At 45.0% G+C, this 24,232-nt stretch overlaps 1 protein-coding gene across 1 annotated transcript in view; it reads left to right on the forward strand.

The window, feature by feature from the left end:
• PVALB (parvalbumin) overlaps nt 1-23,807 on the forward strand; it is a 60,526-nt gene extending 36,719 nt beyond the window's left edge. The window contains exon 5 of the mRNA XM_073592498.1: nt 23,612-23,807. Coding sequence (XP_073448599.1) covers nt 23,612-23,640 — 29 coding nt within the window. The 3' untranslated portion in view covers nt 23,641-23,807. The remainder of the gene's footprint in view (nt 1-23,611) is intronic.
• Nucleotides 23,808-24,232: the final 425 nt, after the last annotated feature.

Here is a 24,232-nt window from a genome sequence, read left to right on the forward strand (position 1 = left end):
TGCATTTTTTTTTACACAAAGTTGTCCATTTATCAGATATTTCCAACACATAGCATGTACGTAGCAAAGATGACACCCCAAAATACATTCTGCTACTCCTCCTGAGTATGGCGATACCACATGTGTGAGACTTTTACACAGTCTGGCCACATACAGAGGCCCAACATCCAAGTAGCACCATCAGGCGTTCTAGGAGCATAAATGACATATATAATTTCCTGGCAACCTATCATTTTTGAAAACCCTTCATATTTCTAACACATAGCATGCACATACCAAGAATTACAATCCAAAATAAATTCTATTGCAGAAAGGGTAAAAAAAAAAAAGCATTACCTTTGCTTTTAGTAGTATCCACAGAGGAGAGCACTGGTCCAGGCAGCAGGCAGGGAGGTGCTTAGCGACAGCAATATTAACTATCCAGGCAGCAGGCAGGAATATTGTCTATAGTCGGCACAGCACAGTCCATAGAAATTGTCCAGGCAGAGACAGCCAGCACAGCCATAATATTGGCCCTGGTACACTGTTAACTGCAGACACTCATTATTGTACCGCTCTCCAGCCTTTCATAAACATACTGCCTCCTGCTACAGCTAATTATTTGCATAGTCCAAGTAGCGGTGTGGTCCATTCATGCGACAGGCATGGGCATGGTGGCAGTAAGTCAGCAGCAGGCTGAGGGCCACAATCAGGTAAGACCTGTGCACAGGGGCACAGGGGTAGAGGCTTCGACCCACCCAAATCTCTATGAAGCCTCCGGACTCCAGACCCTAATTCCGAAACCCGGAGAAAACAAAAATAATTGTTTTCTTCAACCGGAAAAACAATTCTGGAGCCCCTCACATATGTGAGACCCCTGTGTACTACAGTAGCAGGGCAACAGATCAGTCCAAGTGGTAGGCAAAAGCATAGTCCATAAAACAGGCCAGGGTCAGTTCACGTGCAAGCAGTCCAAGCGGTAGGCAGTATAGTAGTTGATAAAACAGGCCAGGGTCAGTTCACGTGGAGTCAGTCCAAACGGTAGGCAGAGGCATAGTCAAAAAACAGGCCAGGGTCAGTTCACGTGGAAGGCAGTGTCATGGTTATTTGGGAAAGAATGGAAAATTATCAGCACAGATGATGAAAATGGGGAAATGGTTAAAAATATGGGCTAATATTTTATGGATGTATGATAAAGTTGGAAGCATTCACCAATGCAAAGGCCAGGTTGGGAGGGACACTGGGGACAATGGTAGCTGGTATCTTTTCTAAATCCTTTTTTGGTGCACACGCGACATTTTTTTTGCCGTCTTCGGCCTGCTTCAGATGGTGGAATGCTGAAGGGGAAGTGGCGCTCATGAAGTCGGCAAACAGCCTCAGAGCGAAGGTCTTCTGGGGGGGGATCTTTGGTGATAGATGAGGGACGTGACAACTTCTTCTATGAATTTTAGGAAGGGGGCGGGGCTTTCAATGGATTTGGTGTAGACTACGTAGGAATTATAAATGGCCAAATGGATGAGATAAATTGCTACCTTCTTATACCAGAATCGGGACCTCCTTATTGACAAATAGGGCTGAATCATTTGATCGTTAAAATCTACCCCCCCATGTAGAGATTATAATCTTGGACACATGTTGGCTTTTCAATGGGACCTTGTCTTCTTTGTACCTCAATTGCAGTGTCGTCATGGATGGTGGACATCATGTGCACGTCCCTCTTATCCTTCCACCTCAAGGCCAGCACTTCGTTGCATCTCAATGATGCTCTTTCCCCCCTTCGCAGCTTTTTGTTCGCTAAAGATTGTGGGAAGCCCTTTCTATTTTTTCTGGAGGTTCCACAGGCCAGGGTTTTTGCAGTGTATAAGTGTTTGAAAAGGGGCAGGCTCGTGTAAAAGTTGTCAACGTAAATGTGATATCCTTTGTTTAGAAGTGGGTATGCCAGGTCCCATACAATCTTTCCAGTTGTGCCCATGTAGGCCGGGCACTCAGGGGGCTGGAGCTGGGAATCTTTTCCTTCATATATGCGGAACGCATACAAATATCCCGTGGCTCTCTCACATAGCTTGTATAAATTTACTCCGTATTTGGCCCTTTTGCTAGGAATACACTGCTTTATTCCTAGCCGGCCTGAAAAAGGGTACCAGGGACTCATCGACGCAAATATTCTGATCGGGGACATAGAGTTCTGCAAATTGTTGGGAAAAGAAATTTATCAGTGGGCGAATCTTGAATAACTTGTCGTAATTTGGATGGTTGTGGGGAGGGTACTGGGTGTTGTCGCTGAAGTGAAGAAAGCGCATTATCATCTTGTATCGGGACCTGGACATTAGGGCAGATTAAATGGGCATATTGTGGATAGGGTTGGTGGACCATGAGGCATGTCCTTCATTTTTTTTTGTAATCCCCATGTTTAGGGTGAGGCCCATAAACACTTTGAACTCCTCCAAATTCAGATCTCTCCACTCAAAAGGACGGGCATAGAATGATTGGGGGGTTGTTAGCAATATATTGCTGGGCATACAAATTTGTCTGGTCCACAATAAATTGCAGCATAGTGTCGGGCAAAAACATATGAAAGAAATCAATCTCTGAGAAATTTTGGGTGTTGGTCTGCACACCTGGCAGTGCTGTGAAGGGGGGAATAATTGGCGATGCCGAGTTGTAAGGCAGCCATGTTGGGTTGGCAAGACCATCTGGCATGTATGTAGAGGCCCTGGCTCTTGGGGGGGAGTGACACTCCAGTAGTTGGATTGGAATTTCCTGTGCTGGTACTCAGGCGTGATGTGGCAGAACTGGTACTGGGTCTGGGCATTTGTTCCTGGGGCCTATCGCCGGTGGCAGCGCTGGTACTGGGCATTTGTTCCCAGGGCCTAACGCTGGCGGCAGTGCTGGTACTGGGCCTGGGAATTTGTTCCTGGGGCCTATTGGTGGTTGCGGCGCTGGTACTGGGCCTGGGAATATAATCCTGGTTTCCAGAGTGCCATGCCCTTTTGGGAGGGACCCATTCTTCCTCCGAATCATTTCCTGATTCACTATTTGGTTCAAATGCCAAATTTGATTCGGAATCAGAATTGGAATCTGATGAGAACTCCCCATTGCTCTCATCGGTCATGGAGAGGATCTGGAACGCCTCCTCACTGCTGTATACTCTTTTGGATATGACGCGATGTGACAGGTGGCAGGTGACGGTCACTGATGGGCTGTGCGATGGGTGGCAGCTGACGTTCACTGATCGGTGATGACGGTGTGACAGGCGATGGTCACTGATGGGTGACAGGCCACGGACAGTGACTGGTGATGGGTGACGGTCACTAAAGGGTGACAGGTGATCAGTGATGGCTGACGGTCACTGATGGGTGAAGGGTGATGGCTGGCGGTCACTGATGGGTGACGGGTGAAGGCTGGCGGTCACTGATGGGTGACGGGTGAAGGCTGGCGGTCACTGATGGGTGACGGGTGATGGCTGGCGGTCACTGATGGGTGACGGGTGATGGCTGGCGGTCACTGATGGGTGACAGGTGATGGCTGGCGGTCACTGATGGGTGACGGGTGATGGCTGGCGGTCACTGATGGGTGACGGCTAGCGGTCACTGATGGGTGATGGCTAGCGGTCACTGATGGGTGACGGGTGATGGCTGGCGGTCACTGATGGGTGACGGGTGATGGCTGGCGGTCACTGATGGGTGACGGGTGATGGGTGACGGGTGCACCGCTGATGGTTACTGATTTGTGACGGGTGACAGGTGCACCGCTGACGGTCACTGATGGCAGTCCCTTATGTGACAGGTGCACTTTATTGGGGACTGTGGTGACTGTTGGGTGACAGATGACAATTGGGGGGGTGATGGGACAGGTGTGGTGTTTGTGCAGACACTACAGAACACAGATCGGTAACTCACTGCTTCTGGCTCGTCTCTCCTCACACTGGAAACGGTGTGTGAGGAGAGAAGAGCTGGTAACAGCTAGTTACCGCTCTGTGTTTACATTTATGATCGGCTGTGAATGGATCACAGCCGATCACGTGGGTAAACAGCCAGCCAATGGTGACGAGTAGTATTCCCGGGAACACTCCGCCACCGACGTGCACGCGCAGCACGCTCGCGACCGCGCACATGCGCCGTGCACAATGGGGTGGACCTATCCATCATGGCCGATCACGTGGTAAACAGCGATGTCCAATGGCTGTTCACCCCCCTCGGTGGCGAGCGGTGTCTTCGTGACACGCCGCCACCGAAGGAACAGGGATGCGCATGCACGATCGCGCGCATTCCCTGTTTAAATGGGAGGCCGTCATATGACGCCCTCCCGCAATGAGAGCCGTGCCGCCTGGCCGTCAATTGATGGCCGGCGGTCAGCAAGCGGTTAAAGTGGATGTAAACCCTCACATATACCCAGTGCAGTGAACAGGCTCAAATGATACACAGAGATGAAACAAATCTCCCTACATAAGTTACTGAAGCCCAAAGCTCCTCAGACATGGGCAGAGCTTTGCTTCCCCATAATCGGTGTATTACCTAGTACCCCTATAGCAATAATATTTCCTTCATTGTAAATAGAGTATTACAGGATCACATGCTGTACAGAGCCATCAAATGCCATACAGTGTCATCACATGCCGTACAGTGCCATCACATGCCGTACAGTGTCATCACATGCCATACAGAGTCATCAAATGCCGTACAGTGCTATCACATGCTGTACAGTGCTATCACATGCTGTACAGTGCTATCACATGCCGTACAGTGCTATCACATGCCGTACAGAGCCATCACATGCCGTACAGTGCCATCACATGTCGTACAGAGTCACCACATGCCATACGGGGATGGGGACGATGGGATTGTAAAGAAGTACAGGGGATGGGGATGGGCATGGAGATGACGGGACTGTATAGGAGTACAGGGGATGGGGATGATGGGACTGTATAAGAGTACAGGGGATGGGGATGATGGGACTGTATAGGAGTACAGGGGATTGGGATGATGGGATTGTATAGGAGTACAGTGGATGGGGATGATGGGATTGTATAGGAGTACAGTGGATCGGGATGATGGGATTGTATAGGAGTACAGGGGATGGGGATGATGGGATTGTATAGGAGTACAGGGGATGGGGATGGTGGGACTGTATAGGAGTACAGGGGATGGGAATGATGGAATTGTATAGGAGTACAGGGGATGGGGATGATGGGATTGTATAGGCGTACAGGGGATGGGGATGATGAGATTGTAAAGGAGTACAGGGGATGAGGGGGATAAGGATGACATCAGTGGGAGAAGGATGGTGGTGGGGGGATGGGATCATTGGCAGAGGGATTATTTGTATGTACAATAAAGGAGACTCTGGGGACATATTGGGGGTCACTTTAGATGTGGGGAAGTTGTCAGTCTACCTCTCCTATGTACTGTACACGGGTATGCTCTCTACACATAGCACTGTGTACATTTCAGAGAACAGACACAGGGCACATGTTACTATGCTCCTCACCATGTCTCCTCTTCTGATATAACACAGTGCTATGTGTAGAGACCTCACCAGTGTTCATTTCTGTACATGAGAAGTTTTCAGTGACTCTCCCCCCATCGGCTGGAGGAGAAGCAGACATGAACTTTAAATGAGTGAGGGGAGAGGGGGAGGGAATTCGGAGGACACAGGAACACCAAAGCCCAGGGGAGAGGTGTTTGGAGTCTCGCAGAGGACAGCTTGCAGATAACAGCCAGGGAAAGGTGAGGACTTCACTGCTTGTATCACACACTCTCTGCTTCCGGGTTTTAGCTAGGGAATCGCTGCCATAGAAACAGAGGCATGTGAAGAACGTGCTCATTCTAGATAGCAGCCTGGGTGTGCACCACTTCAACAGGCACACCCACATGTCCTCCAGAGGGAGGGAGTGAAGGAGTGGCTGGATTGTGCAGCTGTATTCACCCCCTGGAAACTTTTAAACTGAGAGAGAACCGTTAGAGGCTGATTCTGGACACTTCAAAAGACTATTCTCCAAAAACGAAAGGGCTGAGGAAAGAAAGAAATGCAATGCAGGTATGAGAGTAGCATGTACTACCTATTTTTGCATTCCCATACTTCTCCTTTAAATGTTTTTTCTTCCACCTTGTAATGTCTTCCTTGAGCTCCCGGACTTCCCTCAAAGTTTGGTTTGTTTGGAACAAGCAATGTATGTAAGTTGTGGTCAGGGGGATTGCTCTATGCATACTACAAATTCCATGGTCCATAGTCCATAGTTCATCTCAGGAGCAAGCAAGAGAGGGTGGCTACGTTCCTACTTACAGCAGGACCATGGAGAATGAACATTCAGCTACACACAGCTACTTTCTAATAAGAATTCAGATCACTGCAGCAAAAAAATAACGCACTGATCAAATACTTACTGTAATTTTCCTTTCCTGATGGAATCCATGGCAGCATACGTTTGGGTAGCCCACTCTCGCTCTTACCCCATAGGACCCCACTCCCAGAAATTTTCAGGCTGAACCAGAGGCCGTGTTCTATAACTAGCCTACTCATGACACTGGGAGGAAACTCCTGCTGCCATGGAGTCCATCAGGAAAGGAAAATTATGGTAAGTATTTGATAGGAAATTTTCTATTTTCCTGACAGACTCCATGACTGCATATGTTTGGGAACTAACTAGCCCAAAAAACAAGGGTGGGACGTCGAAAAAGTTGTATTTTAAACGTAACACTTAGCCAACAGAAACCCTAGGGATAGATAATAACAGTATAAGGAAGTTAGCTACACCCTACAATGAGCCAGAACAGCCTTAATGGAAGACATGTCAACCCCCACAAATATTCTTAGCACCCTTTTACAGGAAGCCCACAAAGCCTACACACTCCTGGTTGAGTGTGTGATGACTGCTTCCATAGGAATCAAGCCCTAAGCTCTATAAGCTTATTGGCTGGCTGGAATCCAGTGAGGATTCTGGATGATATCTTCATCCCATTGGATCTGCTAGAGAGAGTGACAAATATGTTCTAAACCTCCGAGCTAAGCTATAGCTAGAGAGCATGCTCAAAGTATCCCAATATCAATGGCATGGAACCAGTTATCCTTGGTGGTCCTGCATATGGGAGGAACAAATCTTTTGTTCTCATAGAATGTCAGAGCCACCTCAGATTGCTGCCCAGTAGGGATATAAACACTACCCGTGCTACACAGAAACCCAACAAGGATCCCTCATGGCATGAGGCCCAGATTCCGGCAAACCTCCTGACTGATGAAAACAGAACTATAGGGAGGCTGACCGAGCCTTTACTCAAAAATGGACTGAAAGAGATCCCATCTGGAGCAGCAAACTGCTAAAGGGTCCTAAAAGCCCTGATTCTGGACAAGCTTCCTGCTGAGGATGTAGCCCTAGAGAGATTGACATTATGGCTCAATCCTTACTCCAACTGGACTGGAGGGGATCCCACCTAGAGCTGTAGGAAACCAAAAGGATCCTTCCTAGCCTAAAGCTTTGATTTTGGCAAACTTCCTGGCTGGTTAGATGGCCCTTAGAGTGCATGTCTTAATAGCTCAGTCTTTATCTAAACTGGACTGCAAGGAGATCTCATCTGGACCTGAAAGGGAAATCCAGAACAAGTAGTAAATTACAGCTAGGGAATCTTGCTCTCCTTTGAGACTCAGATGCAGCCCCCCCCCCCCCCCCCATCAAAGTATAAGTATTGGATGAGTAAGGGATTGTCCACCAATGAAACATTGGATATGACAGGAACTGCAGAGATCTGCCCTCTAAGAGAGCTTAAAATCAGTTGAGTACCTGACCAAAGGACTAAAGCAAAAGAAACAAAGCAGTCTAAAAAGGACACATGCTATTCATATCCTTATGTAGGATTTATAAATATTAGCTTAGAGAGACGACCGCCAAGCCTGATCAGTCTTTCTTCCAGGATGAGAAACTGGAAGAGCTGAACAAGGGTGGAGCATTGCCCTCTGCGACAGAAGAGCTCATACAAGAGAAAGGACTTCAATCCGATAACCCAGTATCAAAAGCAGGAACCAAGGCCTGTTTGGCCAATGGGGAATCACTGCAATAATTGCCACAGTCTTTAGCAACAGACCCCAAAAAACAAAATATGGATTGGACTGGAGGGAAAGCATATGGCTTGTGAGACCTTTCCTGATTTGTCACAGCATCCACACCCAGGGCTTGGCCCAGGCCCCTAGGGAAAAGCTTTCCAGCTTGTAACAGTAAGGAGATGCTAGCAGATCTAACTCTGAAACCTTGTACAAAGATAAAATCCACTTCTAGGAACCTGGATGTAGGAACCACTTGTTGCCCTATTCTTCCCAAGAAATTCTGAATGTAGACTCAAAGAGATATTAGAGAGATTCTACTCCACTCAGATCACAGTCATCTCTACCTCCCCTCAATGGATTTACCCTGTAGGTTCTGGTCTGCCCCCTGATGTAAGACACCACTGTGATATTAGCCTCATTGAAGACTAGAACTGCAGTCTTCTTTCATTTGGCAGACATTTACTCTGAGGCAGGAGGCCAGGCTAAATGCAGCCCTTTGCTATCAAATGAGGGTAGCCCTTGAAGGGGACTGCTTAGACTCTTGCAATGCAGGCAAGATTGTCCCACTTGTAGAATTATTCTTTAGGATAGAATTAATAACCTTCAGCCCAACTTCCATTGCATTGGAAGAGAGGCAAGTGGTTAAGGCAGGTTCACAGGCCACAACTGCAGACAGCTATACCTCCTAAGGACAAGTCCAACATAAAGTTACCACCAGAAGACTCTAACCCCCCCCCCCCCCCCAAGGACACACCCAATCATCATGATTCAGTATGCCCCTGAAGGACACAGCATCCTCCAATGACAACTCCATGCATATAGTTAAGCTCACAAAGGCCACGTCAACCAAATAGGTGACCCAATATGCTGGAAAATTTGAATTCTTTTTCCTCATAAGTGCCTAATCTGACATCCTGCAGTGCAGGTAAAAGTGTCTTAGTTGGGGTTCGAACTGAGCAACCCAGTGCCACAAGGTACTGACCACCAAGACATTCCGCTGCTCTGTCCTTCTTTTCAATTTGCACCACTCTTCTAGAATGAGCTTAAACATCAAAGGGAAAAAAAATACTTGCATTGCAGGTACCTCTGCAGGATCTTACATTTTAGGCATCCTAACAGCTTTCAAAAAGGAAGGTATAAAAGCCTGGTTAAAGATCTTCCTCATCTGCATCTTCCTTTTAGAAATTGTTTGAAGAAGGTTAAATTGGCCAGTTGACTGGTCCTGCAAGGAAAAAGCTAGACATTGTCAGAGTAGAGAACCCTTGCACAGGGAGAGTTGTAACCGACTCCCTGTGGCAACCTGCTGGTCACTGTCATCTTCCTCCCTGGATGCCTGAACAAAGCAGGAAATTCATATAGGATTTTGCCTGCCAAGGCATGAGCACCAAATGTCCAGTTTACAGTGTGCATAATACATGCAGATCTGAAGAGACTTAAAGTAATTGTAAAGGTTAGTTTTTAAAAGAAATAAAAATAACAAGCATGTTATACTTACCTGCTCTATGCAGTTGGCTTTGCACAGAGCAGCCTGGATCCACCTCTTATCGGGTCCCTCTTTGCTGCTCCTGGCCCCTCCCTCCTATCGAGTGTCCCCTCAGCCAGCAGCTCTCTATGGGGGCACCCGAGCCGAGTCAGAGCTCTGTGTATCCATTCAGACACGGAGCCCCAATCCGCCCCGCCCCCTCTCTCCTGTGGTTGGCTGACTGACCGCAGGAGCCAATGGCGCCGCTACTGTGTCTCAGCTAATCAGGAGTGTTCTAGACAGCTTAGACATTCGTGGACATTGCTGGAGAGAGATGGGGCTCAGGTAAGTAATTAGGGGGTGCTGGGGAGGCTGCTACACACAAAAAAGTTTTTTTTATCTTAATGCATAGTATTAAAAAATAAAAAACCTTGTGCCTTTACAACTCCTTTAATAGCAAGTGTCTATTAGTTAGCTTTCCATATACCAACTTTAAGAGGCACACAGAAGGGCTGACAAACCAGGAAACAGTATCAGTAAAGAAGACACTGCCCCACTCAGCTATAACTTGCATAGAGCAGGCACAACATAGAGGCATTAGACTGCCAGATGCACAAGTACCTGTCACAGCAAGAAATAAATGCCTTCTAAACAGAGACACTGCGAAAAGGAGAACTCCACATTGTTAAGAAAAAAGATATTATAACGTGTACAATTGCTATTCAAGCCATGTGGTAATTTATTAAATAACCTTCCCAATTCCAACTACAGCTGCTGAAGTTTACTAAGCTGTCCAAAAAAGGCAATGGGGGTTATTTACGAAAGGCAAATCCACTTTGCACTACAAGTGCACTTGGAAGTGCAATCGCTGTAAATCTAAGGGGAAGATCTGAAATGAGGGGAAGCTCTGCTGATTTTATTATCCAATCATGTGCAAGCTAAAATGCTGTTTTTTATGTTCCTTGCATGTCCCCCTCGGATCTACAGCAACTGCACTTACAAGTGCACTTGTAGTGCAAAGTGGATTTGCCTTTCGTGAATAACCCCCAATGCAACAGTTGTTTCTGTTTGCTAGGTGAGAAAAACCCCTAAGGGATTAACTACTGCTAAATGAATACTGACAATGCAGGTTCTCACATCAGAGCATCAACTCCAGCAGGTGATTCATTAACAGAGCCTGCCACACAGAGGGCAAACCCTGCTTAAACAGTTATCTGTTCAGGGCCGAAAAGAAAAGCAAAGGAAAAAATGCTGCAATGCACATAGATCACCCGGAGAGCACAGTCATCTCCATATGTTTTCATTTTGGTTATATATTTATTTTTATTTTTAAACATAAGTGGAGTTACTCCCTAATGCCGCATACAAACGAGCGGACTTTCCAGCAGACTTGGTCTGGCGGACCGGACTCCATCGGATAATTCGATCGTGTGTGAGCTCCAGCGGACTTTTTTTTCCCAAAAGTCTGACGGATCTAGAAATAAAACATGTTTCAAACCTTTCCAACGGACTTGAGTCCGGTCGAAAATTCCACTCATCTGTATGCTAGTCCGACACTAGGGCAGCTATTGGCTACTGGCTATCAACTTCCTTATTTTAGTCCGGTCGTACGTCATCACGTACAAATCCGTCGGACTTTGGTGTGATCGTGTGTAGGCAAGTCCGTTCGTTAGGAAAGTCCGTCGGAAGTCCGCCGAAAGTCCGTCTGATAGACCGTCAGACCAGTCCAGTCGAAAAGTCCGCTCATGTGTATGCAGCATAAGAGTCTGCATGGCATCTGCTCCCTTCTGCTGACCTCAAACCAAACATACTCATATATCCACAGAGCAATTGATGCATTTGCAGAGTGACTCGGATCCCAGAAGCAGGAACAACCATTGCAGCAACCATGCTGGGCACACTTAATGGTCACCCACTGTTAGCAGGGCATCAGACTTGGTGCAAACGCCCACCATTGACAGGGCCTCAGTTTTGCAGGTATTGATTTTCTGCACACGTGTGCCATAACACCAACCCGCTGTTAGCTGGGGACTCTGTGCCCACCAGAGCCATCCTGGAAGACTTCTGGACACAACAGGACCACAGGATGCTCCTAATATACGCACAGCTGCTCCGCATGCGACCCGGTCACCGATAATTACAAAGGGTAGGAAAACTTCATACAACATGGTTGTATGAGTGAGAAGGACAAAAAAGGAACATGGCCTCTGGCTCTGCCTGAAAATTTATGGGAGTGGAGTCCTATGGGGTAGGAGCAAGGGCAAGGCTACCCAAACGTATGCTGCCATGGAGTCTGTCGTGGAGTTTTTTTGGAATCTTTTTTTTTTTTTTAAACCTGAGTTCAGTGTTACTTTAAATTCTCATTTTGTCTAGGGGATTATGAATAAAATGTTTACTTACCATATTATTTGATTCACTGGCAGCCAACCTTCTCTGATGCGCCGGAAATGTGGGTGGGCCCTTGGCATCCTCACTTACAATGCAGGATCCCTGGTTATGCATTGTACATGATGACATGGCTATGGAAGAGCTGCGACTGGCCAGGCACCAAAGATTTCACCTTATTCCTATTTCCCTAGACAAGAAGAACATTTAACCCTTGCAGTATGGAGAGGGGGCCCTACTACAAGGGAAATGTTTCTCCAACCCTGAGTTCAATTTGTGCAGTGCCCCATAGCAACCAATTAGAATCCATCATGTACTAATCTGACTGCACAGTAATCTACCACACTGGGGGTTAAGTAAAAAACAAGGAACTTCCTTTATTTGAGCATCTGAAATAATATTCTCCAACAGTGGCGGCTGGTGCTCAATATTTTAGGGGGGGGGGGCAAACCGACGGCACCCCACCGTCAGACGGGGGATGGGGGCCATCCCTCACAATCCCCCCCCCCCTCATGGGAGAGTGAGAGACAGACGGGAAGGCAGTGATCACCCCTCCCCCCCGGCAGGAGACGGACGGACAGGAAGGCAGTGATCTAAGGCCTCCTTACCTTAGGAGGCAGATGACAAGTCCTAGCTGGGGTGACACACTGATCTCCCCTCCTCCTCCCTCCACTGTCTGAGCCTGAGAGTGCTGGATGTGGCTGCGGGTGAGCCGTCCCTGTAGACCTTGCTCTGGGGCCATTGCTTTTCTTCCTGGCCAAACAGGGTTCTAAGACCACTGGTCAATTAGAGCCTCAGGCTCTAATCATGTGCTTAAAAAAAAAAAACCCTTTGGAATCCATGCGTCCAGTGCTCTGCATGTAGATTAGGGGACAGGCGCATGGATTAGGGGGGCAGCACCCTTGCGCCGCTGTGGACGTTCTCCAAACTATCCTGTGTCAGTGTGATAGTGTGGGTTTAAATCTGATCGTTTTTTTGAGGCACTTTGATAAATGTGGCCCATTATCTTCAATGACAGAGTAAATGAGAGCTCAGTCCTAAAATGCTTGCAGATTTTTTTTAAGCTGGATTATTTTGTAGTCTTATAAGAACATTTCAATGCACCTCTACCCTCTCATATTTTAATAAAGGAGTTGTAAATTCTCAAGCTTTTTCAACTTAATGCATTCTATGCATTAACGTGAAAAACCTTTTGTGGTGCAGCTGCCCCCTTTTTACATACCTGAACCCGATCTTTCCAGTGACAAGAACGAGCCCAGCAGCTCCAGCCGCTGTATCGGGTTCTCATTGGATAGATTGATAGCAGCAGGAGCCATTGGTCCTAACTGAAAATTACTAAGGTAAAAAAAAAAAAAAAAAGACTGCCATCGTTTAACTCTCCTTCTGCAAATACTAGTTCCCTGGCTGTCATGCTAATCCACTTGACCAATGTCTCCGAAGGCATTGAAAACAGTGACAGCTAGTATCTCTGATCCTATTTATGTATTTATCTATTCAACCATTAAGTCCATACTGCAAATTCTACCTAATGAACTGGCTGGATTTGTCACACGATTGAAAGCTTCCGATTGCAAATGTGCACCAGGAGCTGCCAGTAACAGCTTAGTTTGTGTGCTCAAGCATACAGTGAGCACGTTCTCAGCACAGAAAGCTGTTCCCCTTGGATGCATATGTGCAAAGGATTGGTTTTAAAGTCCACCCACTGAATATATGCTTATGGCCAGTGGGAATAGGTAAGTACATTTGTCTTTAAATTGAAGAGTATCTTGGAAAGAAATACATGTACAGTGCCTTGCAAACGTATTCACCCCCCTTGGCATTTTTCGTGTTTTGTTGCCTCACAACCTGGAATTAACATGCATTGTTTGAGGATTTGCATCATTTAATTTTTTTTTATTGTGAAGCAAACAACAAATAGGACAAAATAACAGAAAAAGTCACTGTGCATAACTATTCACCCCCTAAAGTCAATACTTTATAGAGCCACCTTTTTTGGCTATCACAGCTCCAAAACTTAGTAATGAGGTGCAGCGTCACATTACAAAGAATACCCAATCACATGCAAGGAGAATACAAAAAAAACTAATTTTTTGCTTGCACATGATTGGATGATGGAAGTCAGCAGAGCATCCCTCATTTACTAAGCAATGGCACAACTGCATTTATTTGCCTTTTAGTAAATCAACTCCATAGAGTGGTATGCCTAGGAGCACCATCAATTCACAACAGCAAACCTGCCAAGAGACAGCCGCACACCAAAACTCACGGACCGGGCAAGGAGGGCATTAATCAGAGAGGCAGAACAGAGATCTAAGGTAACCCTGGAGGAGCTGCAGAGTTCCACAGCAGAGACTGGAGTATCTGTACATAGGACGACAATAAGCCGTACGCTCCATAGAGTTGGGTTTTACGGCAAAGTGGCCAGAAGAAAGCCATTACTTTCAGCAAAAAACAAAATGGCACGTTTTGAGTTTGGGAAAAGGCATGTGGGAGACTCCCAAAATGTATGGAGGAAGGTGCTCTGGTCTGATGAGACAAAAATTTAACTTTTTGGCCATCAAAGAAAACACTATGTCTGGTGCAAACTCAACACATCACATCTCCCAAAGAACACCATCCCCACAGTGAAACATGGTGGTGGCAGCATCATGCTGTGGGGATGATTTTCAGCAGTCGGGACTGGGAAAAGATGGATGGTGCTAAATACAGGCATATTCTTGAGCAAAACCTGCTTTGGATAAGTCTCTATGAGTTTGCCACATCTTACCACTGGGATTTTTGGCCATTCCTTCTTGCAAAACTGCTCCAGCTCCTTCAAGTTGGATGGTTTGCGCTTGTGAACAGCAATCTTTAAGTCTGACCACAGATTTTCTATTGGATTGGGCTTTGACTAGGCCAATCCAACACATTTACATATTTCCCCTTAAACCACGCAAGTGTTGCTTTGACAGTGTGTTTGAGGTCATTGTCCTGCTGGAAGGTGAACCTCAGTCCTAGCCTCAAATCACACACAGAGTGGTACAGGTTTTGCTCAAGAATATGCCTGTATTTAGCACCATCCATCTTTTCCCAGTCCCAACTGCTGAAAAACATCCCCACAGCATGATGCTGCCACCACCATGTTTCAATGGGGGGATGGTGTTCTTTGGGAGATGTGTTGTTTTGGGTTTGTGCCAGACATAGTGTTTTCTTTGATGGCCAAAAAGTTAAATTTTTGTCTCATCAGACCAGAGCACCTTCCTCCATACATTTTGGGAGTCTCCCACATGACTTTTCGCAAACTCAAAACTTGCCATTTTGTTTTTTGCTGAAAGTAATTGCTTTCTTCTAGCCACTCTGCCATAAAGCCCAACTCTGTGGAGCGTATGGCTTATTGTCTTCCCATGTACAGATATTCCAGTCTCTGCTGTGGAACTCTGCAGCTCCTCCAGGGTTACCTTAGGTCTCTGTTCTGCCTCTCTGATTAATGCCCTTCTTGCCTGGTCCATGAGTTTTGGTGTGTGGCCTCTTGGCAGGTTTTCTGTTGTGCCATGTTCTTTCCATTTGGATATGATAGATTTGATGGTGCTCCTAGGGATACCACTCTATGGAGTTGATTTACTAAAATGCAAATAAATGCAGTTGTGCCATTGCTTAGTAAATGAGGGACGCTCTGCTGACTTCCATCATCCAATCATGTACAAGCAAAAAAATGTTTTTTTGTATTTTCCTCACATGTGATTGGGTATTCTTTGTAATGTGATGCTGCACCTCATTACTAAGTTCTGGGACAACTGCTCTTGCAGAGTTTATTGTCTATTTGCCTTTAGTAAATTAACCCTTATGTGTCCCCCATTCCTTTACCAGCCAGGTGAGGGAATTGAGGAAATAAATAGAGGGATATAATAAGGAAATTCAAATTAAAAAAAGAGAATAGATTCCCATGCTACAAATTAGCCTACTCTACGAGTATTGGATTTTTCATGGCTTACAAAGATTACATGAATTGTTTCATGTTTTTGACATACATGTACAATACAATATGCAGATTTTAGCAGGATTTTATTATTTGGTGGCTATTACTCTTGGCACCTTAAAAATCTCAGAGGCAAAACAGGTATTTTTCCTTCCATTTAATCTGTTTTTTTCTCCATTGATATAAGGAATGTAGTGCCTGGGTCGCCCCTCAGTCCAATGGTGAAATGTATATTTCTAAAGCCAATAATTTCATCAAAACAATTTCCAAACCAGTCCACATCACATTGTAACAAAAACACAAGGAAAATACATTGATAAATGAAAAATGTATATTTTTTTTGCTCAAAATTAACAATGATATATAATAGAAAACCAATAACCAATTACAAATCCAGCAGCAGAACATTTTTCAGCATTAGTAAGAGACATTGCCTCTTATGGCTTTTAAATCACTCTTTTAGATTTCATGTCCATCAAAGTGTCAAAGTGTATCTTTGTGCATCATATGCTTTAATCAATCAACAATCACTAGAAATTTAATTAATCTAGTCATGGAGCCCCAGTGGAAGACATGCAGAAATGATTCCTGATATAGCACCACATTGTTTAGCAGAGCAATCATATGTACTTTCAATCCCTTAAAATGTTTGCAAGACTGGCAACTATAGCAACTGAAGCCTGTGTTACTGTATAGTAAAGACAGCAAAGTCTCGGCAAGGTTACTTTATGCTAATTAATGGTAGTTACTGTCAAGTTTAGGGGTTTACTTAGGTTTTATCCTTTGATCTTGAAAAAAAAATTCTAAAACCAGTAATTTGACAAACCAAGAGGATTACCTTCTAATTCACGATTTCCACAATTGAGTAGAGAAGCTACAAGGGTAACAGAAGTAGCAACTGTCCTGAACCCTGGGGACCTCAGCTCTGACACCAATCCAACATTCTCTTGTGCGTTATGCTGTATAGAACAGTCTTTCATGATAAAAGTTATATTCCATTAGGCAATTCTGTGTATGATGGCTGTTAATAATAAAGAGATGTCCTGGGGCTCTGTCAGTTTGAATTAGGCCCTGAGGAGTTTAGCTACGTCTCAGGCCCTACAATTGTCTAAAACAACCATGTTAGCATATCTATACTGCAATTAGACAATAAGCTACAGCCATCTATTGGAGAAGAAGTTTACTGTTAAAGGATAACTTTAATATAGTTATCCTTTAAATTATATCCATTTTAGTTTGAGATAGAGTGAGGAAGGATTACAACAACTTTCAAGTTTTTATTCCTTAGGCTGGCCATACATGGTTTGAATTATTAATAGGGCAGGCTGAATGTACCAAGTTGATCGATCGATCAGCTTGGGTACAACCAGCCTGCTGGATTCTCTTGCGATTATCACTAGCGGCTGCTATGTCTTCTCCTAGCAGGGAGGACTTCCCCCACAATTGCTGATTCCCCTGTCAACACTGTCTGCGTTCACGGGGGAGTCGTGCAAATTTCTTTCCTGCAACCCCTGGCTGCATGAAAGAAATTTGCACCGTGTATGGCCAGCCTTAGTCCCCTCTGGGGAAATTCACTCTGTCTATTTGTCTTGGTGACAATTGTCACCATTGCAGTGCATTATGGGAAATCCGAAATTTGTACAGTTGTCACCAAAACAGTGGGCAAGGGAAAATCTTAGAGTGGTGACAGGCAATTTCCCCTCACTTTGGAGAGGTTTCATAGCTTCTCCTGTTGTGTCTCAGGAACAGTAAATTAAGAGAAATCTCACCAATGGTAGATCTGAGTAAGGTTCCAATTATTTCCTACTCTATCCAAAACTAAACAAATAAAATAAGTTTTGACTATATACTCTACCACCACCTCTACACTGGTGAAATGTCTTTAAAATCTAAAACTCACCTGAGCCCCCTCTTGATCCAGCGATGGGCACGGGAGCCTCGCCTGTCCCTGGTATCTCTCTCCTCATTGGCTGAGACACAACAGCTAGAGCCATTGGCTTCCACTGCTGTCAATCACAGCCAGTGAGCCAATGAGGACAGAGTGAATGGATGCATAGAGCGGAGATCGGGAGCAAGTACTCACCAGTCCCCCCATAGCAAGCGGCTTGCTATTGGGGGCACTGGTCAAGGAGCAGGTGCCAGGAGCGCTGGCAGGTGACCTGAGAAGAAGAGGATTGGGGCTGCTCTTTGCAAAACCATTGCAAAGAGCAGGTAAGTATGACATGTTTGTTATTTGAAAAAAACCCCTTCAGAATCACTTTAAGATGCTTCTGAGGTGCCCTCCGCCGCTTACTGGAGCCGCCGGCAGCGGAGGAGGCGATTGGGTCCTTTTCCCTGTTAGGTATGGAGATGAGTGAGGGTAAGATCGCCCCCACCCGTCTCCATACCATTGCAGGGCGGAAGCAACTTTAAAATGTTACTTCCGCCCATAGCTCGTAGCTTCCCTGGCGGTATGATGTCAGATTTTTGCATCTCAAAGCCGTACAATTATTTTGCATAGAAACTTGGCGTTTCATATTGTAGGCCTGTAATTTTTAGCAATAACACACTTAAAGCTGTCCACCAAGAGTCTAGTAGATATCCCGGGTATGATGAAGTTTGAAACACAAAATCATAAATTATAATATAATAAATAAATATAAATAATTATGAAAAATAATAATATAAAAATAATAAAGTTAATTTTCCCACGATTCACTATCGCTCAATTCTGCAAGTGTTCTACTTTACTATCGCTGTTTTCTAGCTGGTCTAAAACCACTTTTGACACAAAGGGACACTTTTTGGTTGCTATGGACAATCTCAAGTTTCCAGGCAGAAAGAACCGAAAATATATAATATAAAACTGCATGCAGGGCATTGGACAAAGCCCTGGGGACAAAAGGGATGTGAAATAATTTCATACAGTAATGTAATCTGGAAGATTACAGTGTACTGTATGTATTATGATTTTTCACTTTTTTGAATTTGCCGCCAGGCTCCGCCCCCGTGCGTCGCGACGCTCGCAAGGGAACGAAGCCCGGCACACAGAGGCATCGGGCAGATGACAGAGCCCACGGACACAGCGGGGGGACATTGCAGGGTCCTGGGGACAAGGTAAGTATACCGCACCAGGATCCGGCAATGCAATCCCGAGTGTGGCTCGGGGTTACCGCTAATAGTACTGAAATTTAACCCCAAGCCACACTCGGGAAAATCGCCAGGGAGGTTAAAGAGACATTTTTTTTTTTTAATATTACAAGAGAAAACCGCGCTTTAGGACAAGCGTATATGGCAAGAGAACAGGTTGCTGCCTCCCTTATGCAAAGCACTCACAAGGAGTACCCTGCCAATCATATATACTATAAAAACAATGGGTTAATCGGCGCTACCTGGAAACCTGTTTGCTAAGCATATACAGGAAAAACCTAAAGAGTGTTTTTTTATTGTTACCTTCTCACACACCAACAGTATTTATCCCCTCAATGGTGTATAAGGGGGGATTTAATTACAGACACTAATGACTAGTGTAGATGGGTAGGAGGCGTTCTAAATTCCCTACACTGTAGGTGTTTGTAATTGTGCATATGGCGATAAGTATTTGTGTAACCTGTAAACAAAATGGTATATAGGTAAATAGCTGGGTGGGTATAGTAACATTGAGGAGGTACCGCTGTATATATGCTACTATGTATTATAATAGCTCTGTACCGTCGCTGAGGACGTCAAGTGACGAAGCGCACATGACGGAACTACGCATACTACGTCACTTCCTTGCAGACGAGTGGGTGGAACGCAGGTGCAGCACATAGCTGTCACATCCCCCATCTCGGCACACACACTGGGCTTAGTGACTTTTTACTTGTATCTCTGCCGGGATCTGTTATCCTATTCCAGCGTACTACTGGGTGGGAATACACACTTCTTTGGGACTTTTTTGTTTTGTTTTAATAGATGGTTTTTAAATAAAAGCGTTTTTTACTTTATCATACTATGGAAGCCCCTTTTTTATATATTTTTTGATGTATGAGGGCATTGCCGCATCCCTACCAACCTAGATACATCCGAGGCACCCATCACAAGCAACAGGGAGCAGTGAAGTCCATTTTAAAGTATTACAGGCCCAATACCCCTGTAGGGGTTCCAGGAGTCGGTGAGTAGGAAATCTGAAGGGGGAGCACAAAAGTCACTTGACAACACTGTATGCACGAAAGTCACCCCTGGGAATTCCTGACCTGTTGCAGTGAAAAAGGCAGGGGACTATTGCATTCTACTGTGGTTCAACTGTTGCAATACATGCTGGGTCCGGATCTCAATATATGAACTGGGAAGCACCTATATAATTCTCATTACAGACTTGATGCATGCACATATATGGTTGATGTAGATTTATCCCTATGAACTAGCATACATCACCGTGATATGTTTATTGTAATATAGGGTATGTTTTAGCTGGATTGTACTATTTTTAGTTGCACTTAACTGGTGGGTATAGCTCTAAGTCTGAGTACTGGTTATTTGCCTACCAGTGCTATGCAGAGCTATTATAATACATAGTAGCATATATACAGCGGTACCTCCTCAATGTTACTATACCCACTCAGCTATTTACCTATATACCATTTTGTTTACAGGTTACACAAATACTTATCGCCATATGCACAATTACAAACACCTACAGTGTAGGGAATTTAGAACGCCTCCTACCCATCTACACTAGTCATTAGTGTCTGTAATTAAATCCCCCCTTATACACCATTGAGGGGATAAATACTTTTGGTGTGTGAGAAGGTAACAATAAAAAAACACTCTTTAGGTTTTTCCTGTATATGCTTAGCAAACAGGTTTCCAGGTAGCGCCGATTAACCCATTGTTTTTATAGTATATATGATTTTTTTTTTTTTTTGATCTTGCAATGCAATCCCGAGTGTGGCTCGGGGTTACCGCTAATGGTGCTGAAATATAACCCCCGAGCCACACTTGGGAAAACAAATGTATTACAGAAAGTAATGCAATGACCACCATTTTATTCTCTAGGGTGTTAGAAAAAAATATATAATGTTTGGGGGTTCTAAGTAATTTTCTAGCAAAAAAAAACTGTTTTTACTTGTAAACAACAAATCTCAAAAAGAGGCCCGGTCCTTAAGTTTTTCCTTGGTGACTTGCACTAAAAAATACAATGCTGGAAGCAAGGGAGAATATCACACGCTTCTCCAAGGCAGGAAGTGCCAGGACAAGTTGCACAGGGCATACTATAGAGCAAAACAGCTTCCTTGCCTACAAGGGCTCCAAAAAAGGGTAGAGGAACCACTCACCATATTGAAAGTCTAGGAACGATGAGTAATCTAACATACAGACTACTCCTTCTGATGTATAGACCCACTAATACGTTTCACTAGGTCAGGAGATTACTCATAGGGGTCATTAACCTATGAGTAAGCTCTTGACTGAGGGAAACGAGGGCTCAATAAATTGTCCTGAGACTCAATATAGTGAACAGTTTCTATTTCCTTTTTTTTGGAGCCTATGTAGAGACTGTGTCACTGTTTGACCACTATAGGAACCGGCTCCTGTGATCAGAGGCAGCCCAGGGACTTGGGAGTACAGGAAGTTCCTGTACTGAATATTTGCTCTTTGTATGCTGCTTCTTTGCCTAGATTGGTTGGTTGTATTCTTTTTCATATGTACGGGAAAGGCTGCTATTACCCTTTATAAATCACTTTTTTCCACAGCTCCAATGCTTAGGCTGTGACCATGTTGATATATCAGCTTCTGTAGCTTTACTGATGATCAATACACATTACTGATGGTTTACACATTCAGCATCAGTGATTAGTACAGTGTTATAAACAGTGACTATTGCATTTGTATCTTATTTAAACATATGCAGCACTGAAGAAATCCCTATATCTGCATCTGGAAACCACAATAGGCAATACAACCAGTGGTGGAATTACCAGGGTCGCAACAGTCGCACTTGCGACGGGGCCGGCATTCTGCCACTGTGGGGGGGCCCAGCAGGGTTGCTATTTACACACAGCTCTGAGCAGAGATCGGTGTCTGTCATGGAACAGTAGCACAACAGAGACACCAGCATTAACGTTTTATTTGCCCGTCCGTCCTCTCTGGCAGGGGATGAGAGAGGACACACAGCTGATCTCACTGCTCCCCCTTCTCCCCCCTTCCCTCTCCTGTGTGCTCTGCGGGCAGTCTAGTGTGAAGCTAATGAGCTCACATTTCCCGCGGAGCACACAGGAGAGGGGAGGGGGGAGAAGGGGGAGCAGTGAGATCAGCTGTGTGTCCTCTCTCATCCCCTGCCAGAGAGGACGGACTGGCAAATAGAACGTTAATGCTAGTGTCTCTGTTGTGCTACTTTTCCATGACAGACACCAATCTCCGCTCAGAGCCATGCTGTCCTGAGAAGGCAGACGGCACTGATGGAAATGAATAGCATTCACTGATGCGCACTGATAGGAGGCACTGATGGGCACTTATAGGAGGCACTGATAGAAGGCACTGATGGGCACTGATAGAAGGCACTGATGGGCACTGATAGAGGGCACTGATAAGCACTGATAGAAGGCACTGATGGGCACTGATAGAAGGCACTAATGGGCACTGATAGCAGGAATTTATGGGCACTGATAGGAGGCACTAATGGGCACTGATAGGAGGAATTTATGGGCACCGGTGAGCACTGATGGGAGGCACTGATGGGCACTGATAGAAGGCACTGATGGGCACTGATAGAAGGCACTAATGGGCACTGATAGGAGGCACTTATGGGCACTGATAGGAGGCACTGATAGGAGGCACTGATGAGCACTGATAGGCCACATTGATGAGCACTGATAGGCAGCACTGATAGGAGGCACTAATGTGCACTGATAAGCTGCACTGATAGGTGGCATTGATGAGCACTGATAGGTGGTACTGATGGGCACTGAGGAACACTGATAGGCAGAACTCAGGCAATATTGATGGGCAGAATTGAAGAGTACTGATAGGTGGCACTGATGGACACTGTTAGGCAGCATTAATGAGCACTGATAGGTGGTGCTGATAGGCAGAATTGATGGGCACTAATAGGTGGCATTAATGAGCACCGATAGGTAACATTTGTAGGTGGAAATGATGGGCACTGATAGGCGGCATTGCTGGGCACTGATAGATGGCACTGATGATTGAGGCATTGATTATTAGTGTAAACAATTTACTGACATTCTTGACAGTTAACGGCAGTCCTTTCCTAACACAGACACAGCGTGGGAGGAAAGGGCTGCTGATAACCGGCAAGTCTGTTTACATGTGATCAGCTGATCACATGGTAAAGGGCCACTGTGTTTGCGGTGGAAGCATGTCCCAGGGGTCACGCTGGAAGCCCGGGGCTTGGATGGAAGGGGGGCAGGGGGGCCCATCATGGTTTGTTGCACCAGGGCCCTGAAGGTTCTAGTTACGCCTCTGAATACAACCATTTTATTCTCATGAGTTCACAGTGTTTACTACTTTAAAAAGGACTGTGTATCTATTGTAGATGTATAAGCCACAAAGGCTTTATTCTACAAACCGTGAAAGTCATCAAAGTGCTAAATGACGCAGTGCAGTGCACTTTCATAATTGTAACTAATACATGGATTCTAACTGGTCTCCGAAGGTACTGCAGTCTGTACGAAGTGCTTTGCTCCTTCCACTATTTTATTCAATAAACTAAATAACATATTTCCATCAAACAGGCTGAAAAATGCTTAATATACTTTGGATCTTACTCTCTGTGCAAAATGTATATTTCTCACGCAACCACTGTTATTTCTTCACAGAGTTCGTAACCCTGGTTTCTGAATCCTAAGCCGTTCAAGCGCCATTCTTATTTGTGCACAGCTTTCCCTTCATTGGACACCACTTTTTTTTTTTGCTCCCGTTTTATACTCCACCTCTGGTCCCTGCCTCTTGGATCTCCGTGCTGGAACTAAGCATAAAACAACGCAATAAAGGGCAAAAACACCTCGGACACAAGCATCTTGTCTTTTTTTTTATTTTACTAATTGCACTACATATTTATGCATGTTCACTGCTTTCTATAAAAACAGAACAGAGTTGCTACACCTGAGCAATCACTAGTTTATTTACAATGTTCTACCACACATTCACGTAGTTGTGATGATGATCTGAATGAAATGCAATATCTAATTTCTGGGTACTTTTTTGACCGTGGCACTATGACTTGAAGCAAACCTGTGGGCAAAAAGCAGAAACCTACTGTTTAATCCAGCTAAATATTCCTTCAAAACTTACTAATATATTTGCCTAAACTCTGTTTAAAGTGTTACTAACCCCAGGACCCTGCCTTCACTGTATCTGGTCTCCCACAGTACACAGAACATGGAAATGCAATCATTTTAGTAAATATACAGTGGGGATAGAAAGTATTCAGACCCCCT

Source organism: Aquarana catesbeiana, linkage group LG07, assembly GCF_042186555.1.
Source record: "Aquarana catesbeiana isolate 2022-GZ linkage group LG07, ASM4218655v1, whole genome shotgun sequence".
Taxonomy (NCBI): Eukaryota; Metazoa; Chordata; class Amphibia; order Anura; family Ranidae; genus Aquarana; species Aquarana catesbeiana.